Below are 25,162 nucleotides of genomic sequence, written 5' to 3' on the forward strand. Positions count from 1 at the left end.
GATTTGTGAACCTTGGTGAAGAAAGATAAAAAAAATAAACATTGAAATATTGGCATACGGAACCAAACTACAGGTAAACAAATCATGGCATCTGGAATACAGAGAGAATAGAATAGAGACAGAAATCAGGCGTGTACAAAGATCCGGGTTAGAATTAGAATCACCCGTGATGATCCGGGTTAGAATTGATCTTCAGTAACCCATGCTTGTTGTAAGTTGCGACTACAACAATCGTGTGGTCAGGCTCGTTGACTTGGTTGACACATGTCATCACATCAGTTACGTAGATCGATGCGCACGGTGTAGATCACTGGATTGTCTGACCCGATTATTTGCAGACCGCCACTATATTGCTGGAATACTGCCGAGTGTGGCGTTAAACATCAAACTAAAAACTCACAAAGCATCGCCGTCAATTAATGTTACCTTTCCGAGACGCAATATATTTGACTACGTAGGGATTTCAATGCAGCATTTGATCCATTCTGATGACCGTTCAAATTTGCTGAAAAGAGAATCGTCCTTGAAGTTACAGTAAGGTTGAGGTTGGCCACATACTTGCAAGTGTGACTGAATCAGTGCATCGGCAACATAGTGAATGAGCGAGTATGCTTTCAGCAATATTCCAGGAACATCACGGCGGGGCACACCATAAATGAGCTCCACACATTGTGCCCATGTGGGGAATCGAACCCGGGCCTTTGGAGAGACGAACGAACGCTTTAACCACTAGGCTAAATTGCAAGAAGAACACGATTTCATTATTTACTTTTAGCACTTTAATATTTGGAAAAGTGCTGCTATTGCTGTTAATCAGTAAATGAAAGTTACGTCTGGAAAAACAGCAACATTTGTATCACATAAAACACTGGTAATGTTTTTTGGTTTTCTTACCATCGATCACCGGTTTGGTTACGCCGGGCCCCATTGGTTTGATTAAATACAATTGTGAGTGAGTCTGGTTTTACGCCGCTTTTAGCAATATTCCAGCAACATCACGGCGAGGGACACCAGCAATGGGCTTCACACATTGTACCCATGTAGGGAATCGAACCCGGGCCTATGGCGTGACGAGCGAACGCTTTAACCACTAGGCTATCCCATGGCCCCAAATACAGTTGTGACAGTGCTGACTACATTGCTAATCTCTCATTTACTGTCACTAGGAATTCATATAGCCTTGTTCAAACACAGGTATACCTTTGAGTCTTCATTGCTTTGTTGATTTTGTCAGTAATGATGTTATTGATTGACGTTTATTGATGCACGGTGTGCGTATGTTGATATAAAGAATGCTTATTTGTGACATCTTGAACGATTTATTGAACGTCACGATGCAGATGTGTCAGATACCTTAATGGGTTTCATGTATATGTGGGGCAGTGGTCTAGCCTGGTGGTGAAAGTGTTCGCTCGTCAAGTCGATAAACCGGGTTCGATTCCCGACATGGGTGCAATGTATTAAGCCCATTTTTAGTGTTTACCGTTGTGATATTGCTGGAATATTGCTTAAACCGGAGTATTCCATGCTCAGTCACTCATGTGTGTGTGTGTGTGTGTGTGTGTGTGTGTGTGTGTGTGTGTGTGTGTGTGTGTGTGTGTGTGTGTGTGTGTGGTACCAATGAAGTGATGTACTAATGCAACTCGAAATATACCTATAAGGAACTCCTTTGAAACACCGCCGTTGACACGATATTTATAATAAAAGGACAAAATATTTCTCATTTCTTGATTAGGCAACTTCATTTCAATAATTGCAATTGTTTTCAGTTTACATGTTACCAAGACAACGATCTCATATCGCCAAGAAATCGAATGACTACCGTTTTACGCCTCTTTTAGCAAAATTCCAGCAGTATGACAAAGGGGTAATATGATTCACACATTATATCCACGTGAGGAATCGAACCCAGGTCTTCGGCGTGAAGAGCGAACGCTTTAACCACTAGGCTACCCCGCCTCCCCTTGCAAAGAAGGGAGACCATGGCAGTTCCGAAAGACAGTGGAGACGGAGTCTTCAGCGCCCACGTTTATACCCTTCACCTTTAATATTCGTTCGCCTGCTTTCTCTTTAATCAGCGCTTTATAATGTTATTCCACTTCGGCCCACGTTGTACAAAATAAGAAAATTCGGTAATACTCTACTCAAACCACCAGAACTGAACTTCTTAGAGCAATGATTACAATGGAATAAAACCACATATAGCATCTTCCTTATTACGGCCAGACATAATGAATGATGTACGCCATCCCGAAATAGATGATCTGAGGTTTTGTCTTCGGACGCGGATTCCTGTCACGTGCTTATTCTCAGACAAAAATACACCGATCAGGGCTATTAAATAAGAAATAGAACGTCCAAAGACAGATTCTCACTGACGTAAACACAGGGAGACTGTCTCTGAGTGAGAAAGGCGAGCCGCTCTAAGAAGCCCTTGCGTATCCGCCCGACTTGAACATGACAGGCCTATTAGCCGTCTTCATCTGAGTTAAGGATCGTGGATGCTTGGACCGTTGACGCACCAGAGGCCGCCTAGTGACCAACGGCGGGGAATCAATTGGACATGGTTAACTGTACTTACAGAAGTCTGCTCCAAGAGTTCTGAAATGTCCTTAATCTTTTTGAAGTTGAAACCATCATGTTTATGGTTGATTTGACTAATCCCAGTCGTATGAGGTGATGTTTTTGAGGTAAATGGCATTGGTCAGTTGGTGGACATCGGAGATAAACGCATGCCCTACTGTCAATGGCTAGACTGGATCACTCTGTTTTATTATGTTAACGTGTAGATAATGTCTAAACTTACCTGAGCTAGGAAAATAAACAAATTGCAACAAATCAAATTTGAACTTGATGGAAGTCATCGAATCCAAGTTGCGTAGATCGATGCTCATGATGTCAATCACGGCATTGTTTGGTTCAGAATCGATTATTTACAAACCACCTTCATAAAGCTGGAATAAAACAAAAAATAAGAGTAAATTTGACCACTGTCCTAAACAGTTACACTTTGTTTCAAGTGACTATAAGAAAATATCTAGAACTTTATATATTATTTAATAATTTCATATTGGAAATATGAACTGTTCAGTCAGGTCGACGGTGTGTTGTACCTAATAATTTTACTGATTACAGCTGCAGGTGAGAAGAGGAATCTTACATAAAGCTTCACTGGGGCGGTGGGGTAGGCTAATGGTTACAGTGTCCGCTCGTCACGACGAAGACCCGGGTTCGATTCCCCACATGGGTACAATGTGTGAAGCCCATTTCTGGTATCCCCTGCTGTGATATTGCTGGAATATTGCTAAAAGCGGCGTAAAACCATACTCACTCATTAAAGCTTCACTTGCTCAACTTGTGTCAGTGAGTGAGTGAGTGAGGTTTTAACAATATTCACGGCGGGTGATACCAGAAACGGGCTTCACCCATTGTACCAATGTGGATAATTGAACCCGGGTTATCGGCGTAACGAGCGAACGCTTTAACCACTGGGCTACCCTACCGCCCCTGCTCATCTTGAACATTGCCAATACTGTTTTGACTAAAGCTATTTTCAAATGGCTTTATTAAACTCATGGTGACTTTGCATCGCCGTAGTTAGTATTCAGCCGCCATTGTGGGGAGGGCCAACAAGACAATGTACCAACGTAGGGACTTAATCTCGGGTCTTCCTAAGGCACAACTAGTTGTGTTGTATTATATTGCAAACATTATTTAGTTGTTAATTGTTTAACGCCGCTCTCGTCAATTTTCCTGCTATATGGTGGCGATCTGTATAACTAAACTCACCCCTAACTAAACTCACTCACTCCCCCCACACATGTCGTAAGACCAATTCTAACCCTTATCCTTACGTCTATCACAAGACCTACTCTTATTCTTGTCCTTACACATGCCGTACGTAGGACCAATTGCAACTCTTATCTTTACACATGTCGTAAGACTTATTCTAACCCTTATACTTACATATGTCTGAAAAGCTTTTTAACCCTTCTCCTTACGTCTGCCATAAGACCAATTCCAATCCCTATACTGATGCTTGTCTTAAGACCAATTCCGATCCCTATACTGATGCTTGTCTTAAAACCTATTCCAATCCTTACCCTTACATGTCTTAAGACCAATTTTAACCCTTATCCCTAAACATGTTTTATTTCTATCCTTTATGCTTACGTCTGTCGTAAGACCAGCTGTAATCCTTAGCCTACACATATCGTAAGACATATTCCAACCCTTATCATTATACATGTCGTAAGACCTAATCTATCCCCAATTCCCACTGGCCCTGGGAAACAAACCTTTCAAACTTTCCCACTAGACCACAGGACCAGTGAGTGGACAATAATTAGTGGTCCTGTCTGTACTTCACTGGTCCAAAATAACATTCGTAGATTGACTGAACTGTCAATACAATATTCATTGGCCACCAGGACCACTAAAAGCTTTCATTAAGTGATCCTGATGAATTTTTACTTGCCATGGACAACAGGACCTGCGTAATTTTCGCACAGTGCCCATACTTGCAAGACATACTCGAATCCTACCCCCAACGATTGTTGTAAGACATGTTCAAAACCTATTCTTACGCTTGTTTTACTTGCCATGGACAACAGGACCTGCGTAAATTTCGCACAGTGCCCATACTTGCAAGACATACTCGAATCCTACCCCCAACGATTGTTGTAAGACATGTGCAAAACCTATTCTTACGCTTGTTTTACTTGCCATGGACAACAGGACCTGCGTAAATTTCGCACAGTGCCTATACTTGCAAGACATACTCGAATCCTACCCCCAACGATTGTTGTAAGACATGTGCAAGACCTATTCTTACGCTTGTTTTAAGACCTATATTAATCCTTATCCCTAAGCTTGTCGTAAGTCCTACCTGTAATAACAAGACTTCCCTTAAGACCTATTCCAAGCCGCAATCCAAACGACTGTCATAAGAGGATTGGGTGTACAGGATCCTGGTTGATTGCGGCTTCTGATAAAGTACATGACTAGTCCGTCTAGACACGACTAGGTAAATAGTGGATATAATTATATATATTGTAAACAAGGGTACAACAAGCAAAGGCTCTAGGAAATGACAGACTGAAACTACCAGCTTGCAGGGGTATTGTCTAACGTAGCAGGAAGAGGAGGCATGTCGCTGATTGCGATCCCATCAAGGCATTATTACGGCGACAATTCTGACATTTGCCAGCAGGGCTACCTGACCTGTCGCTCGTATGTATGACAGGCGACTATGTTCGCCAGCCGCGGGGATTCCGCTGTTTACCTGCGTATTATCTCATCGAAAATATCTTCCCTTGATCATTATACGAACACACTATTAAGAACTTGTTATTCTAGAAAAATCCGCGTTCAGCAGCCTATCTGGTTGTTTTTATATTTAGAGTTACCACGAAGCCGGTTCTCTGTGTGATAAGATGCGACATATTGCCCGACAGTCAATTTTAAGGGAGGGGAAAGGGTATTTCTCTGGCATCTGCAGTGTCATATCATTTCAATTTCAAATGAATATTACATATCATTGGAGGCCATTTACGTGATTCGAGATTTTTTTGAAGTGTTACATTTTGTTCATATTTATGCTACAAGGCAGAATCGGTCATTGTTTCCTTCTACGAGATCAATGACACTACACAGTGCTGCTAATGCTTGTCAGACAGTTCACGCTGTGACTGTGAGCAGTATCTAGGTTCATTAGGCCTCGCAAAGGTTGACGAGCTGAGGGTCGTTAACATGTCGGTCATTGTCCAGCACCATTGTCCGCGTGAACAACACAAGGGTAGATTATATTTGTGGAATATGGCTGTGGTGTTACATGTAGATCCTTCTGTTGTTTCTGTTTACATGTGTACCATATATACACAAACACAAACACACACACACAGATATATATATATATATATATCCATAACATATAGTGAGTGTTTTAAGTGAGTCTAAACTTTCGAAACGAAGTATATTATTATACAACTTAGGGGACATTCCAATTTGGGGTCATATCATTTGGGAACCAAGTTGTATGATTCTAAATGGATTTAGAAAAATATTATTCTATTCACAACGCGTTATAAATTTCGTGCAAAAACGCTGGCTTTAGCCAAGTCAGCGAGCCTGACCAGTGACCGCCCGCCTTTTACGACAAGCAAGTGTTATTGAAGATCAATTCTAACCCGGATCTTCACGGGTACGATATCAATCAGGTAATCAAGCATCAAGATACCTGCATTTCCGACGTCCACGTGTTACCCGTCACATTAATTACTGCAAGACGTCGTTGGTGTCAAGGGCGGCAGCGCTGGACGAATCATAGATGGACAAAATGTTTTCGGTTGAATCGAGGTTTACTTGACTTCCTTGACGGGCGCAACAGACGTAGACGGAAAGAACGTTTTTATGTCGTTAACGTTTTCAGAAAGGATGTGGCTCAGTAATGGTGTTGGGAAGGAACAGTGTGACTGGCAGAATACTTTTTACATGTCATTCACGGAGTGAGGGAGTGAGTGATTCAAACATGAATTCAGCTTGTTCAAATATGACACACTAGTAGCATGACCATAATCTATAGACATGTCTTACTACAGGAGTGAGTGAGTTTAGTTTTACGCCACACTCAGCAATATTCCAGCTATATGGCGGCGGCCTGTAAATAATCGAGCCTGGACCAGACAATACAATGATCAACGGTATGAACATCGATCTAAGCTATTAGGATACGATGACATGTGTCAACCAAGTCAGCGAGCCTGACCACCCGATCCCGTTAGTGGCCTCTTACGACAAGCATGGGTTACTGAAGACCAATTATAATCTTCATGGGTTGCCCTTTGTGGACGTGTCACTTTCGAGTTTCAGGATGACATGGCAAGACTGACAGACTGACTGAGTTTTAGTTTTACGCCGCTTTTAGCAATATTCCAGCAATATCACGGCGGGGGGACACCAGAAATGGGCTTCACACATTGTACCCATGTGGGGATTCGAACCCGGGTCTTCGTCGTGACGAGCCAACGCTTTAACCACTAGGCTACCCCACCGCCCCGACATGGCAAGAGCATACAGGGCTCGTACTGTTACCGAGTATCTTCAGTAGGGAAATACAATCACCTTACCATGGCCAGCACTCAGTCCTGACTTGTCACCAATCAAATATGACTGGGGCATCCTCCACGTCACCGTCAACAACCACCGCCCTCCAGGAAGAATGGGATGAAATGAACCAAATTGACGTTTGATTAGGAGTATGCCTCGTCGAATCCAGGATTGTCTTGAAAACTGAGTCCGATTCACCCGATGTTAATGAGTTTTACTTTTCATGGTAAATGACGTGACGAACGGTAGGGCCATTTGGTCTATCCCCTAACAAAATCTATCGTCACAGTGAAAGAAACCTTTCAAAATTTCCCACTAGACCACCGGACCGGTTAGTGGTCCTGTCTGTACTTCCAACATAACATTTACCTAACTATCAATACAAAATTCACTGGCCACCAGGACCACTGCAAACGTTATCATTTAGTGGTCCTGATGAAATTTTACTAGCCAGGACCAGCCTAAATTTTGCACACTGCCTTCATCAGACGTTCAACGACTAATGCAAACCAGATCCTACACTATTTTTACCCTTCTTTTTCGATGATATACATATATTTTGTATTTTGTATACACACTTGCTACTGCAGACCCCGTCATGTGCAGACCCGTGAAAATCCGGGTCATTGATGGTGCAGCCAATATTTCAGTCAGATTTGACTGACTGACTGACTGAGTTTGGTTTTACGCCGCTTTTAGCAATATTCCAGCAACATCACGGCGGGGGACACCAGAAATGGGCTTCACACATTGTACCCATGTGGGGATTCGAACCCGTGTCTTCGGCGTGACGAGCCAACGCTTTAACCACTAGGCTACCCAACCGCCCCCAGTCAGATTTGAGGAACATGTCTGACAAAGTGCAAGTTCAGTCGACATGACAAATACGGAATGTCAGTCGGCACAGTACTTTTTTGGTTGATGCACGCCCTTGTATTCCAGGATCCAGATGGGGAGATCGACGCACGTGTTGTCAACCACTGGATTGTTTGGTTCAGACGCGATAATTGACAGACAACACCCCCACCCGCAAAGGAAAATAGCATCATTTCCAATTAGCAGAGTGTATACTCTTTCTAATATCCAAATGTATAATGTTGGCATTCACATACTGGGAATATCTGAGGTGTGGTGAGCGCTCACATGGGACAACATGCTCGCATTAGCATTATGGATGTCAAATTTCCCATTGCACTAAGTTGTGCTTTAGTCTGGGATTCATTTAGACCATCTCTTCAGATTTCCCAGAAGCATTCCCATGGAAGTGTTTGCAGTGACCTTTAACGTTGTTAACATGAATACGTTCAGCGTGCACGTAACTGTATAGCCTTCTTACTGGCGTGCCACTGTCTTCACGTTCACAATGGCGTGTTCACAGTAATGTGACCCGTACTTGTATTTGTAGGCACACTGGTATAGTTCATGTTAGTTCATAAATGCAGTTACATATTGTGACTTATTCTGTTCAGGTGAACAATTGACTAGCCTTTGCATGTGTTTGTGATGGGTGCCCCCAGCGGGTCAGATTACGCTCACCGTTTCTGTTTGGTGATTCACAAACATGTGATATAGTTTATTCTTATGATTAGGGAATGACTTTTTGCACTCACCATCCTGACCCCTTTAGTCACTGTCTCACCACCTGGCCAATTTAGTTACAGAGTCTCACCACATCACCCATTTAGTTCCCGAGTCTCACCACCTGACCCTTTAGTTACCGAGTCTCACCACATCACCCATTTAGTCACTGGCACATCACCTGACCCTTTAGTCACTGAGTCTCGGGGCGCGGTGGGTGAACTGTCTAAGGCACCAGGCTAGTAATCCAGTGAGCTTGGGGGTGCAGGGATCGAGCCCATCTGTGACCGAGTGTAAAAAAACCTTGGAGTCAACTTGGTGTGCAGACTCTTTCAGTGTTGTCACAACCCCTAGTGTACAACCCTTTGCATTTAAAAGAACCCACGAATCCGTTGGTATATGACCAGATGGTGGCCATATGAATACGTGCAAACACCCAGTTGCGGGTACAGCAACGTGCAGTGAACTTGGACAAAGTACTGTGACTGTGTCCCAGTCCACCCAGCTGTGAATGGGTACCTCCTAAGGATGGAAAAGCCACATTAACTCGGTGCGCCTAGTAGGCAGCAAGAGTTGTATGCTCCCCAGGGAGTTGAGATTGAAAATATGATGTGCCGTTGTGATGGACATCCAATGATCAAGGGAAAACAAAGCGCCTTTGAGCAGTTGTACTGGATATTGGCGCTATACAAATGTTTGTATGTATGTATGTCTCACCACCTGACCCATTTAGTCACCAAGTCTCACCACCTGACCCATTTAGTCACAAAGTCTCACCACCTGTCCCCTTTAGTAACAAGTCTCACCATCTGACCCTTTAGTCACGGACTCTCATCACCTGACCCCTTTAGTCACCAAGTCTCACCACCTGACCCCTTTAGTCACCAAGTCTCACCACCTTACCCATTTAGTCACCAAGTCTCACCACCTGACCCATTTAGTCACCAAGTCTCACCACCTAACACTCACTTACTCACCAAGTCTCACCACCTGACCCCTTTAGTCACCAAGTCTCACCACCTGACCCATTTAGTCACCAAGTCTCACCACCTGACCCATTTAGTCACTAAGTCTCACCACCTGACCCATTTAGTCACGGAGTCTCACCACCTGTCCCCTTTAGTAACAAGTCTCACCATCTGACCCTTTAGTCACGGACTCTCATCACCTGTCCCCTTTAGTAACAAGTCTCACCACCTGACCCCTTTAGTCACCAAGTCTCACCACCTTACCCATTTAGTCACCAAGTCTCACCACCTGACCCATTTAGTCACCGAGTTTCACCACCTGACCCATTTAGTCACCAAGTCTCACCACCTAACACTCACTTACTCACCAAGTCTCGCCCACTTACTCACCACTTGAACCCTTTAGTCACCCCATCTCACCACCTCACCCATTTAGTCACGGAGTCTCACCACCTGACCCCTTTAGTCACGGAGTCTCACAACCTGACCCATTTAGTCACCAACTCTCACCGCCTTACCCCTTTAGTCACAGAGTCTCACCACCTGACCCATTTAGTCACCAAGCCTCAACACCTGACCCATTTAGTCACCAAGCCTCACCACCTGACCCTTTAGTCACTGAGTCTCACCACCTGACCCCTTTAGTCACGGAGTCTCACCACCTGACCCATTTAGTCACCAACTCTCACCGCCTGACCCCTTTAGTCACAGTCTCACCACCTGACCTCTTTAGTCACCAGGCCTCACCACCTGACCCATTTAGTCACCATGCTCACCACCTGAACCCTTTAGTCACCCCATCTCACCACCTGACCCATTTAGTCACCAACTCTCACCACCTGACCCCTTTAGTCACGGAGTCTCACCACCTGACCCACTTAGTCACCAACTCTCACCGCCTTACCCCTTTAGTCACAGTCTCACCACCTGACCCCTTTAGTCACCAAGCCTCACCACCTGACACATTTAGTCACCAAGCCTCACCACCTGACCCCTTTAGTCACCAAGTCTCACCACCTGCCCTTTAGTCACTGAGTCTCACCACCTAACCCCTTTAGTCACTGAGTCTCACCACCTGCCCTTTAGTCACTGAGTCTCACCACCTGACCCCTTTAGTCACCAAATCTCACTACCTGACCCTTTAGTCACTCACTCACTCACTCACTCACTTGGGTCTGAAAACAATTGAGGCACATGGCCTGTTTACAACTTCAAACAGATGATTGAAAGCATTATTTTGATAAAATGGTTTATAGGTCATGTAACATGGACGGATGCAAATAACAATATCATAAATAAAACAGAAAAAATAATTCAAATATGTTCATATGTGTTAGCGTCTTGAGCATGTACAAGTGTGTTTAAATAGGTGTTTCATAAACAGCCATCATTGTTATTATCATTATTTACACAATTTCATACCTATAAACATGTTTGGGACAGAATGGAAACTGAGCTGTTGTTCATGAACAAAATGACACTGGAATGCTGCATACTGATTTCAAATCAAGGAATAAATGTAGTCAAATATCTGCATTTTCTTTAAAACAACTGATGAAATATCACATAATAAATTGGATGCACTGGAACAAAATACAATGATTGATTAATAAATAATAATGTTATGTTAGTAATGTTCGAAGGGTAAAACATGACTTGTTCCTTCATGAACGATGAACCATGAAGCCTTCATGAACGATGAACCATGAACAAATCTTTCTTAAATAAATTTCCTGGAAAGATATTTTAGACTATGCACCAAAAGATGACAAGGCTAGAAGATATCAGGAATAATGGTAACATGAACATGATATAGTTGACACATTTTGTTTTACACAACAAGGACATCTTGAAACAGACACTGTATGGAGGTTTCATGTTATTGAAAGGGCTTGTTTTATAGAAATTAACCCTACTTGCACCCAGTGCAACCTTAGGTAATAACCTTGTTGCACCAGGAAACAACAGGTTGCACCTGCTGCTGAAAAAATCATTGTTATGGATTTCTTTATGCTGTCTCATTTATCACATGAACAATTGTTAACCAGGGCCTAGATTTTCGAAGCTCTCTAAGAGGTAAGATAGTCGTAAGTTAATGTTACTGTATGACACTTACGACCATCTTAACGCTAGGAGAGCTTCGTAAATCTAGGTCCAGGGCCCTTATTCTCAAAACGTTCGTAGCCCTAAGAATTCGTAACTTTGATCTTGGCCAATGTGTTAAGAATGGGCTTAAGAAGTTCGTAGGGCTACGAATGTTTCGAGAATAGCTAGCCTGGTCACTAACTTATTAAAGACAACTTTATCTTAAACACAAATATTTACGATGTCTTTGTGAGGTAACCTGCATCATTATAGGGCGAGTAAATACTGCTGTCTGAAAACCTACTATCCAACAATATGTATATGTATTGCTTGACTTTAGGAAATGATGACTTAGGACATAATAACAAAAGTATTCTACTGAATATGACTGATCTTACTTCATAAAGTTTAATGACATGAACAGTAACAGTCATTCAATCACGGTCCCTGTAGCCATCAGAGTCACTGCTCCAAGCCACTTCCTCATCATACGGTTTCCCAGCTGAAGTCTGTTCTATGAACAACAGAATATTAACGTGCACAGGGCGTAAGTTGGCATAAAGATAAGGCTGCTTCTTGCAGTTTCAGGTTGCACCAGCGCAAGGTCTAAATGCTTAAATCAAGCCCTGATTGAATACGGCTGGTTGGTTGGTTGGTTGGTTGGTTGTTTAACGCTGCACTCAGCAATATTCTAGCTACATGGCGGCGATCTGTAAATAATTGAGTTTGGTCCAGACAATCCAGTGATCAACAGCATGAGGATTGAATATGGAACATTATGTGGTTCTCCAAAGACAATTGCATTCTCATTTCTCCAGAGGAGTGTGTGTGTGGGTTTGCTTCAGTGAGTTAGTGAGTTTAGTTTTACACCGCTTTTAGCAATATTCCAGCAATATCACGCGGCCGGGGACACCAGAAATGGGCCTCACATTATGTGCCAATGAGGGGACACCTTAACCACTAGGCTACCCCACTACCCGGATCGCGATTGTAACCCTTTGATCAGTATTTCAGTCACACTGGGCCTGACAGCTTAATGCAGGCCTGACATGTTTAAACCCACAGCAAGAGTATGGTGCCAGGAAAGATAATCAGGTCAAATGCACAATTTGAACCAATGAGCATGGGTTTCTAAAATGCCAAAATAAGCATCTCTGCCATGTGAATTGAGCAAATGCAGCCCTTTATTCCTTCTGAAATGTTTACACCAGAGGTGGAACATCAGGGTTATCAACAAAGTCATCCGAGTTTGGCGGCACCGGAATGTCCCTCCTGTTACTGTAGCCTAGGGGAGGAACTGTTTTCTCTGGCTTGTCCTTCACAATGTTCCCGATATCAACACACTTCCTGGCAGTCTCATCCACCTCTAGTAGAACGGGACCTGATCTGTCAAAGACAAAGCATCTTTCAAGTCTCTGTGTTAACATTTATCACCGTCAGGGCAAAATGAGAAGATAGGATTAGGGTAATTTTTATCCTGTTGACAAGCAGGGTGAAAGACAGAAAACTCTGAAACATTGGTACAGACATTATGGGACACCTAGTACATCTACTGTCCATGCAATCTATCCAGATTTAGTATGGTATCAGAGTGAGTGAGTGAGAGTGAGTGAGAGTGAGAGTGAGAGTGAGTGAGTGAGTGAGTGAGTTGTTGAGTGAGTGAGTGAGTGAGTGATATTCCAGCTATATGGCAGCGGTCTGTAAATAATCGAGTTTGACAATAGAGTGATCAAGAGCATGAGCATCGATCTACACAATTGGGATACAATGATATGTGTCAACCAAGTCAGCGAGTCTGACCACCCAATCATGTTAGTCGCCTCTTACGACAAAAAACAAACAATCAAAGCAAACATGACGTTGCATCGTTATTACTTAAGTCAATGGATCAGAAACATTCAATTTTCATTTGTTTCCTCAGTTTTATGGGGAGTATACAAAATGGACTTACTGTTGTTTTTTGTCTTCTAGTTGTGAATCAGGACAATTTTCCTTATTACTTGTCCTCTTGGGTTTGTTGGCTGTGATGATTTGTTTGGTCTGCAATAAGGAAAGTTGGATAAAACAAGAAATACTCTCTTTGAATTTAGTTTTACGCTGCACTCAGCAATATTCCAGCTATATGGCGGCGGTCTGTAAATAATTGAGTCTGGATCAGACAATCTAGTGATCAACAGCATGAGCATCGATCTACACAACTGGGATCACGATGACATCGTGTCAACCAAGTCAGCGAGCCTGACCACCCGATCCCGTTAGTCACCTCTTCTGACAAGCATGGGTTATTGAAGATCAATTCTGACCCGGATCTTCACGGGTCGTTTGTTCTCTGAGGAAATATATTCACCTGAGATGGCAACATCATCCTGTACTCAGGTCCCCCTGGTAATCACATCCAATGTCTTGTCACAAAACAACAGTCTACCCATCTGCATCAACGTTTCACAACTCACTGCATAGGATTTATTTGTTTTGTTTTCTTCATATAAAGTTCTTCCCATAAAATCATCATTTCATTAACCTCAACAGAGTTCTCTCCCTTCCATGTACAGATAAAATCAAATCTATTTGAATTCCATAACACAGTGAATATAAACATTTTATCAGGAGAAATGTATTAGGCCACACTTGGTGAAACAGAGATTTCACTACTGATTATGCTAACATTCTTTCAACATAAAAATGTTGCTTAACAGGCTCAGAATCTTTGTTCATTATTCATACAACAATGTGTGTGTGAGTTCAGTTTTACACCACACTCGGCATTATTCCGTCTATATGGGAGCGGTCTGTAAATGATCGAGTCTGGACCAGACAATCAAGTGATCAACAGGATGAGCATTGACCTACTCAATTGAGATAAGTTGACATGTGCAAGCCTGACCACCTGAACCAGTTAGTCGCCTCTTATGACAAGCATGGGTTACTGAAGATCAGTTCTAACCCGTGTCTTCATGGGTTCATACAACAATGAAAATTGCCAAAATATTCAATTAATATGTAGGTACAAATTCTTTGTCTATCATTTATATAATAACTGTAATTTCTTATTATTCTTTAAGCAATAAAGACAAAAATTAGTTCTTGTTCAGTTAAGTGGAAGAATAAACAAAAAAACCTAACAATTTACGTATGGTAGCTGTAATTTAAAACATGTGCGGTTTAAAAAAATGTTTCCAATGCACACATCAGCACTAAAAACTAACAGCTGCTTTGAGTAGAGAGAAAAAAATTGACATCTGTTAACACTTGACACTTGACATATCACTTCATTTCCGGAAACACCAACTTCACAATTCAAATAATAATGTACATATACTGTTTTAGGCTAATATCCACATAAATCATAATTACAGATATTAACGAATTCTTGTAGGTGACACAGACCTTTGGCATTTTGACTACGAGGTGGCCAGTAATCTGTGACCGCTGGGCAATGCTAGAGTCTGGGTTCACATCCTCACTAAGGCACAACTGTAAGATCTGGAAACAGATACAACTGCATGATGTGAAGACGGACACAACTGTATGATATGAAACAGACACAACCGTATGATATGAAAACAGACACAACCGTATGATATGAAACAGACATAACTGTAGGGTATGAAAACAGACATAACCGTAGGGTATGAAAACAGACACAACTGTATGATATGAAACAGACACAACTGTATGGTATGAAAACAAACACAACTGTATGGTATGAAAACAGACACAACCGTATGATATGAAAACAGACACAACTGTATGATATGAAACAGACACAACTGTAGGGTATGAAAACAGACATAACTGTAGGGTATGAAACAGACACAACTGTAGGGTATGAAAACAGACACAACTGTAGGGTATGAAAACAGACACAACTGTATGATATGAAACAGACACAACTGTATGATATGAAACAGACACAACTGTATGATATGAAAACAGACACAACCGTATGATATGAAACAGACACAACTGTAGGGTATGAAAACAGACATAACTGTAGGGTATGAAAACAGACACAACTGTATGGTATGAAAACAAACACAACTGTATGGTATGAAAACAGACACAACTGTATGATATGAAAACAGACACAACTGTATGATATGAAAACAGACACAACTGTATGATATGAAACAGACACAACTGTAGGGTATGAAAACTGACATAACTGTAGGGTATGAAAACAGACACAACTGTATGGTATGAAAACAGACACAACTGTATGATATGAAAACAGACACAACTGTATGATATGAAAACAGACACAACTGTATGATATGAAAACAGACACAACTGTATGGTATGAAAACAGACACAACTGTATGGTATGAAAACAGACACAACTGTATGATATGAAAACAGACACAACTGTATGGTATGAAAACAGACACAACTGTATGAAATGAAAACAGACACAACTGTATGGTATGAAAACAGACACAACTTCAGCATTTGAAAGCAGGCATAAATGGGAGAATCATTTGCCATTTTACTCAGCCATTATAATGATGCCATTATATCTTTGCATTATGTGAAGAAAAAATAAATGACCAAGTTAGTTCCGATTTTCCTCCCACATGCACCTGAGACACACTGACATAATATTGTTTTAGGTGGAGTTAAACCCATCTCACTCACTAACTCTCAAGCTCTGTATGATGAGTGTTCCCAAACCTACCTTTCCTTTCATCAAGACTCGGACATAGTTGGTCTGCACATCACAGTCCAGGAGGGAGGTGTCCATGTGTCTGAAATAACAACGTTAACGCTCCGTTTATGTACTGTTATGTGGTTAGTTATCATCTATTTATAGCGCAGAGTTCCAGCTAGGCTGTTCACAGGCACTTTGTTTTTCCCTCGATCATTGGATGTCAATTTCAATGGCACATTGTATTATCAATCTCAACTCCCTGGGGATCATGCAACTTTTGCAGACACTAGGCGCACCAAGTTAATGTGGCTTTCCCATCCTTACGAGGCATCCATACACAGCTGGATGGACTGGGACACATAGTCACAGTACTTTGTCCAAGTTTACTGCATGTTGCTGTACCCGCAACTAGGTGTTTGCACGTATTCATGTGGCCACCATCTGGTCATTTACCAACGGATTCGCGGATTCTTTTAAATGCACAGGGTTGTGTACTGTATAAAATAGGGCTTGTGACAACACTGAAAGAGTCTGCAAACAAAGTATGACTCCCATGTTTTTATATCCAGTCACAGGTGGGCTTGATCCCGGCACCTCGAGCTCACTGGATCACTAGGCTGGCGCCTAAGACATCTCGCCCACCACGCCCCTTGAATGTGGTAGCGTTTGGCATTGTGTTTCAATGTTCCAAGTGTATAACATGGTACAGTAGGTGGCCGTGGTCACAGTGCTAAAAGTTGCATATTTAGACAGAGTTCTGGTTAGAGTTCTCGAAGAGTTCTGAAACCCTAAAGGTGTCTACACTACATACAGACCCATGTACAGTCATTGGACATAAGTATTCGTCACTGTGCATAATTTCCATAGACTTACATGTCAATTTGGTGCAGCTAGAAAAATTGTCTTGAATTTACTTTTTGTTTTATTATGTTCATATTTTGCACGTGTGTCATAAATCATCTCAACTGCAAAGACATAATTTCCGTTATATTTTCCATTCAGTATTTCAAGAATAACCACACTTTGATTGATGCGTGTCATGGTTATGACAATTTTTAACATGGCGGTCAATGGGGAAAGAATACACAATGTTGTATATATGTTGCTCATGTAACTACAATGCGGAAAATACTTGAAGGAACATTAAATGGAAATTATGTATCTGTGACCAAGATGATTTCCTAACAATCTGCACAATTTGACAACCAAGTAACGAAACTGAATTAATGAAAATTATTACAGCTACACTAAAATAACATACAAGTCTATGAGAATTTCGCCGACTGACGAATACTTATGTCCCATGACTGTAGTTGGAGAATCGTCTGGAGTCTTTTCCTTAGGTATGGGGGAGGCAACTCTTGCATCTCACATTACATCGAAAGTTACAAGAAGTTAAAACTATTGTGGGAGATTATTTCTACTCTTGATACTCAGCCCATTATAAGAACTTGACCATTGCTGTAGTGAGGTGAATATTACCATCTGTATTGCTGGAAACACTGCCTTTTTTATCATACTGACTGTGAAATTGTACTGTCACACAATTTTGTACTGCCAATTGGTGATACCTTTGTATCGACAAAATTAATGTCACACCATCAGCCAGTCCAATGACCTTGACCATCTGATCTAATGTAAATCATGAAATTAATGCGAAAAATGCATCTGTATATAACTCATCTCGCATTATTATAAGGACTCATTTCAGTCTGACCATGTCTACTTTTGAGAACTTAATAAAAGAAAATGTAAATCTCTTGTCGTCTTTATTGTCTTCAGGTTAGCATTCATCATAACAATACAGAAAATAACAACAATTTAGACATCTCTCATAAAATTAACTGACAAATGAGCTCTTATTTCCATGACACTAATTGATATCCATTAAACTTATTCGTCGGCAAATTATGTAACAATAGCAGAAGTGTTGACACTACACATTACACCAAAACAGGTCACTTCCTCATTACCATGTATCTCAAGTGACATGTAATTATCACTGGTTACAAGAACTGGTCATTGTTTAAAGTCACTCAAGCACATCAGCCAGACCGGACAAATTCTCCAACCACGCAGGATCATCAGTTGTCATAAGACAAGTAGTAGCAAGCAATCACATGATCAAACATGGCAGCATAATCAAAAACATCATCACCTCAGGTTCATCAACACAGATTCCTGAGCTCGCACTAATTTTGTGACGCATTTTAGACTAGACTCTCGCACTTCTTAATTCATGATTTACAGTATTCAGTCACCTGGGGAGGTGGGGTAGCCTAGTGGTTGAAGCGTCTATTCGTCACGCTGAAGACCCGGGTTTGATTCCCCACACGTAAAATGAGTGAAGCTCATATCTGGTGTCCCCCGCTGTGATATTGCTGGAATATTACTAAAAGCGGCGAGAAAACCAAACTCAGTCAGTTCGTACTACCTACAGGATACACACCTATAACAATGAATGATCCCCGACCAGTGTATGAAATAAGGCCTGCCCGACCGTCCGAGACAGGCTAGATTTCTGACGGACGGTCTAAATTTACAGCTAGCCAGCCCGATGGTCTGGTAAAATTTGTGTATGTTTCATACATCTGAGTAAATTCACCATATCTTGGTGTCTGGTCTGGTTAAATCGATTTTTGGCTGGTAACATTTTGAAGTTACCAGCCCTGATGTCTGACTGGGTTTTCGGCTTATTTCATACACTGCCCCGACTCATGCTGACTTACTTGAAGCAGGCTACATCAAGCACCATCATGTTTCCTTCTTCATCGTCTGTTAACGTGAAATCCACGCTGCAACATAAACGGATAACAATGACATATTTTCTTTCAGCTTAAAATCTTCTTTAATGCACTGATATGGTCTCAGCTATGAAAAAGGAAACATCTTTTTGTCCCAAATCAAGGAGTTTAGAAAATGAACAACTTACCCTGGTTCATTGACATTATAGGGGCGACCATCAGGAGCGAACAGAGCTCGAGGTGTTTTTTCTTCTATCTTATTTCTGAAAGAGTAAATATATTCCTAGAATCCTACACAGAGCATGAACAAAGGACAAAAATACCACAACCATATACAAAAGCATATCAATACTAACTGATGAATATTCAGTGCCAACAGTTGCAATAAGAGTTGAGGTGAGGTGAAATTGGGTTTAACGTTGCGCTGGAGAATATTTTGCTCATATGAAGACGTGCATGTGTGTGTATGTGTAGGTGCGGCTGCTTGTACTAGCCCAGACTGAAGCTGGTTTTATAGTGCTAGCCAACTGAGATACCATGCCGCAGTGAAGCATGAATACCCCACTAAGACACATTATACTGACTCCAAGCTGACCAGTCCTTGTTATACCCATTAATGCCGAGCACCAGGCAGGGACCAACAAGTACCATATTTTAACGTCTTTTGGTATGACGCGGTTGGGGATCATGTTTTCTCAGAATCGAACACAGACAATTTTGGAACACTTGTTTGCAATAACAATATTTTTCACAAGGTTGGTTTTGTCTGTTACATTTCATTAGCACTACAAGCTCTTCCAATTCATGATTGAATTTATTTTAAAGACTCCATGAAATTCATGTTCCTAACATACTAGTCATCCTTTAAAGATGTGAAATTCGCAAATACATTTTGTGCAATTTGCAATAAAAACCAAAAGATGTTTTTTCTTTATTTTTTTTGTACATTAACAAACATAACCAGGAAAATTTTAATAAAGGACGCTAACCAATTTTTTTCGATGATGGATCGGTTGTAATGAATCAATCATCAATTATGAGATTTAAACCAATTCCCAACACTACAATACCACTCAGTTAAGAAAGAATAATTCCAGCAAGAACATGTGTGAATCGAACTGTAGCCCTTCATGAATTCAATTCGTTATTTGTGCTCACCAGAAACGAATATTAACGAATATTTACAGTTTTTTTAAGGGAGCACGTTTTACTTGAACCCTTGTGCACTTTTGGAAAGTGAGATATGCAAGAAATGAATATGTACTAGACTTCCAGTAGAGCAAGTCATGTTAGTTTGCCAAGGCCGCACATGGTACTGTCGATTATAACTATTACATACCAAATTTGAGTGTCATGAGATCACTGGTTATTGCTGTGACAAATCAAAACTGTCAACATGGGCGTTCCATATTGTACATCAATCACTTAACTACAATATTGTATTCGTGAATAATTATTCGTATTTGTTACCCAAAATTCATGATACGTATCATATTCGCCACATAGTGTATTCGTTGCAGCCCTAGTGAATATGAACAGTTGACTGTTTAATCATATCTTACAGTATTATTTGTATTGAGATACAGGTATATATAAGCATAAAACAATTACAGCAAGAAAACCTCTGTGTGTGTATATGAAACATTAACTGTATAATGAGTGAGTGAGTTGGGTTTTACGCCGCTTTTAGTATTATTCCAGTTATATCACAGCGGGGAACACCAGAAATGGGTTTCACACATTGTACCCATGTGGGAATCGAACCTGTGTCTTTGGCGTGATGAGCGAACACTTTAACCACTAGGCTATCCCACCGCCCCCATTAACTGTATGCATCATATCTTACAGTATAAATAGTATTGAGATACATGTACGATGTTCATATATCTCGTATTTGTATCATTATCCTCACACAATGTCCTTACTTTTCCTCGTCCCTCCTCTTGGTTTCCTGCATGTGATCATGGACTTCTCGCCGTGACTCGGGTGTGAACGGAACTTTCTCATCCCAAAACCTGGGGGAAATATTTCATCAAGTATTTCTCATACTATTTTTTTCAGACAGAACAGAGTTTGCGTGTTACAGGTTTGAGATTTCAGAACAGATACTGGCATAAAATAAATAGTCAACTTTAATCAAAAAGACGTGTTTGTGTGCTAAACTCTATCTCCTAATACACTTAATGAGATTGAAACGAGGGAGTGAGTGAGTTCAGTTTTACGCCGCTTTTAACCATATTCCAGCTATATCACGGCGGGGTCACTAGAAATGGGCTTCACACATTGTACCCATGTGGGGAATCGAACCCGGGTCTTAAGCGGCGTGACGATCGAACGCTTTAACCACTAGACTACCCCACCACCCCGAGATTGAAACGGCATATGATGACATGGCTGTAGGTCTGGCTATCGATGTAACTCATAGAGATCAATAATTGTTTACCACATATGAACTGATTATTGATAAATATCGAAAAGTAAATTTGAGCTAAAATGCCAAAAACAAGTCCAAAAGAGTGAGTGAGTGAGTGAGTTTAGTTTTACGCGGCACTCAGCAATATTCCAGCTATATGGCGGCGGTCTGTAAATAATCGAGTCTGGACCAGACAATCCAGTGATCAACAGCATGAGCAACGGTCTGCGCAATTGGGAACCGATGACATGTGTCAACCAAGTCAGCAAGCCTGACCACCCGATCCCGAAGTCCAAAAGAAATCAAGATATTTCATATCACTGGTGAGTGAGTGAGTGAGTGAGTTTAGTTTTACGCCGCACTCAGAAATATTCCAGCTATAAGGCAGTGGTCTGTAAATAATTGAGTCTAGACCAGACAATTCAGTGATCAACAGCATGAGCACACTGGGGAGTGGTGACACATTTATTTATGGATCACCAACAAAACCAGCGTCCTGAACTAACTTTAGAAGCAGCCATTGATTATAAACATCACCTAAAATAAAACATTATCTCAATAGTTTAAGCATGAAATTATCAATGACACAATTTTTATATCTATAATCACTGATAATTCTTCCCATTGATGATATTTACGATTATCGATCTCATGAGCAAGCCTTACATTGGTGCATCTGACAACGGTGTATCTCATGGTCCAGAATCACTGAGGCCATTTTGTTAACCATTACAAATAATCGTATATGCATTATCAGCAGAATCAGGGATCACTGACAAACAGCATCATGCTTCTCAGAACAGGTCGTTATTCTGCAACTTACTCTTTCTCAGCATCAAGGTTAAAATCTTCTCCTTCATGGTTGCCTTCATTCTTGTCTCTGAAAAACACAGAACCTTATATAAAACTGAACATAAATTATATTTCAGTATGTATTGTATGTATGTACCTATACCTTTTTGAGTTCTCTACTGCCACAAACATAGAACATTTTAGTTCTCTCCTACAACTAGCAAGAACACTTAAGTCCCCTCCTACAACAAGCAAAGAACACTTAAGTCCTCTCCTACCACAAACATAGAACACTTTCATTCTCTCCTGCCACTGACATAGTTCTCTCCTATAACTAACAAAGAACACTTAAGTCCTCTCCTACCACAAACATAGAACACTTTCGTTCTCTCCTGCCACTGACATAGTTCTCTCCACCACAGCTAGCAAAGAACACTTAAGTCCTCTCCTACCACAAACATAGAACACTTTCGTTCTCTCCTGCCACTGACATAGTTCTCTCCTACAACTAACAAAGAACATTTAAGTCCTCTCCTACCACAAACATAGAACACTTTCGTTCTCTCCTGCCACTGACATAGTTCTCTCATACAACTAGCAAAGAACACTTTAGTGCTCTCCTACCACAAACATAGAACACTTTCGTTCTCTCCTGCCACTGACATAGTTCTCTCCTACAACTAACAAAGAACATTTAAGTCCTCTCCTACCACAAACATAGAACACTTTCGTTCTCTCCTGCCACTGACATAGTTCTCTCATACAACTAGCAAAGAACACTTTAGTGCTCTCCTACCACAAACCAAAAAACACCAGAAATGGGCTTCACACATGGTACCCATGTGGGGAATCGAACCTGGGTCTTAGGCATGACTAACAAACGCTTTAACCAATAGGCTACCCCATCGCCATTTAAGACTGGATAAGATACAGTGGAAACCTGATACGTAAAATTTCAAGGGACTCGCCAAAATTGTTTACTTATCAGGTATTTTACTTATCCAAACTCATCAAAACCTGCAAATGACAACCATATGCATGTATATATATACATATGTAACAATGAACAACTTATCAGGGCTGGCTTCCAGTTGTCAGTGTATTGTCAACTGCTTGACGTCAGCAAGCTGTAAGTAGGATGTTTGTTTGACTGGAGACTGACACGACTGCCCCTCATGTCGGATTATGTGGTGATCGCTAATTTAGTTATCCAGTCTCTTTTGTTAAGTAATTTACTTCCAGGGGCCTTGAGAAGACGTTTAGTTAAGCGGTATTGTTTACTTATCCGAGTTTAGTTAACTGAACTCTAATAGTGATAATTAATGAAGAAGACTTGCGGGACCAAAGAAAAGTGTTTACTTATCAGGTCTGTTTAGTTAAGCGGTCTTTGCTTAGAGGCGGTTTCCACTGTAGTATGATTGAAAATTTTAACTATAAATTGTATATTTATATACTTATCCTATCTCACGACTTGCACCTCTCTCTTCATTCGACCATGAGTGGAAACGAATTAAAACTTTGCTCAAGACCTACCTTGCCCCTCTCCCGCGCTGTGCATGCCTTCCTGTCTCAGTCGCGGCTCACTAGTCCATGACAGCACGAGGTATGCAGTCCTCACCCACGGATCACCTCACATACTCATTCTCGATCTTGGAGCCATAAAAGGACAAACCGAACGGTGGTAATCTATGTAGTGGGAGGTAGGAGGGATTTTATCGCTGAGATAGGATAAGTATATAAATATACAATTTATAGTTAAAATTTTCAAATTTTAAACTTATCCTATCTCACGACTTGCACTTATCCCACGGTAGGAAGGTGGGTCATAGATTACCCGAATTCAAGCCGATAACAGCCAGTGTTACTTCCAAACAACCGTGAGGGAAGCAACTGCAAGGTAGGGCAATAACTACCAAGTTACTACGCATGCAGGGTTAGGTCGAACCCATTGACTTATTAAGCACAATTGCTCCCAGGACCGGATTCCCGAAAGCAATGTGGTGTTCAGTCACTACCTTCACAAAGTGAAAGGACGAGCTTAACGAAAGTGTAATCAGTCGCATCGCCACGATTTCCAAGGTACCCCCGTAATAAAAGTCAAACGACTAGTATCGGCCAGCCCCTGCTTCAAACAACCCCCACAGACACCGGCCCCGAGGAGGGTGAAAGAGAAATTGAATCGGTAAAACTCACAATTTTAACGCTCAGTACCACAACATCATCTTATGACTTCCATTACTTACCACAATAAGATCACATAGATGTGTATAGGCACTTAGGAGCATGAACGCCACGGCGTAACACTTCGAAGGACTCACTTCACTGACTTAATTACTCCGCGGAGCAGAGGACAGTAAGTGAGGTGGCTTAATTTCTGTAGTCTCAAACAAATGAGAGGAGAAAATCTAAATCCCGAAGAAATAAAGACGAAATCAGAAAAAGTTTTTCAGATTTATTCAGATTGTACACAAGCAGAAACGATCGCTTACTTTGGGATCAACTGCACAGTGGGATCCATATAGCATCGGAGCACAAGAAAGTTCATTATCTGCGATGTTGTGCCGCTGATAACTGCTGGGCAAGGACGAAAGTGGTCCAAACTGATGAAGGCCTTGAATATCCGGCACCGACACATCTCTGAGGTAATGAGACGAAAATACCGCGGTCAGATCGCCAAAAACACCCTCCATTATGGCAGTTAACGAAGCAGTTGCTATGCAACGCCATAGTAGAAGCCAAAGCCCTGGTTTCATGAGGGTTGACTGTCGAGGTGGTGGCAAACCGCAAAAGTGTAGGCTCAGAGTATTGTAGCTCGAGCCAATATGAG

General features: G+C 41.4%; 1 protein-coding gene across 1 annotated transcript in view; it reads right to left on the reverse strand.

Moving 5' to 3' along the window:
* Positions 1-11,932: 11,932 nt before the first annotated feature.
* LOC124260076 (dynein axonemal assembly factor 11-like) overlaps positions 11,933-25,162 on the reverse strand; it is a 34,601-nt gene continuing 21,371 nt past the window's right edge. Inside the window, exons 10-17 of the mRNA XM_046694325.1 lie at positions 22,367-22,423; positions 21,056-21,145; positions 19,319-19,393; positions 19,116-19,181; positions 16,414-16,483; positions 15,126-15,221; positions 13,690-13,778; positions 11,933-13,124 (exon numbers count right to left, since the gene is read on the reverse strand). Of these exons, the coding sequence (XP_046550281.1) occupies positions 12,941-13,124; positions 13,690-13,778; positions 15,126-15,221; positions 16,414-16,483; positions 19,116-19,181; positions 19,319-19,393; positions 21,056-21,145; positions 22,367-22,423 (727 nt within the window). The 3' untranslated portion in view covers positions 11,933-12,940. The remainder of the gene's footprint in view (positions 13,125-13,689; positions 13,779-15,125; positions 15,222-16,413; positions 16,484-19,115; positions 19,182-19,318; positions 19,394-21,055; positions 21,146-22,366; positions 22,424-25,162) is intronic.

This window comes from Haliotis rubra, unplaced genomic scaffold, assembly GCF_003918875.1.
Source record: "Haliotis rubra isolate DU_JTF1 unplaced genomic scaffold, ASM391887v1 Scf75, whole genome shotgun sequence".
Classification (NCBI taxonomy): Eukaryota; Metazoa; Mollusca; class Gastropoda; order Lepetellida; family Haliotidae; genus Haliotis; species Haliotis rubra.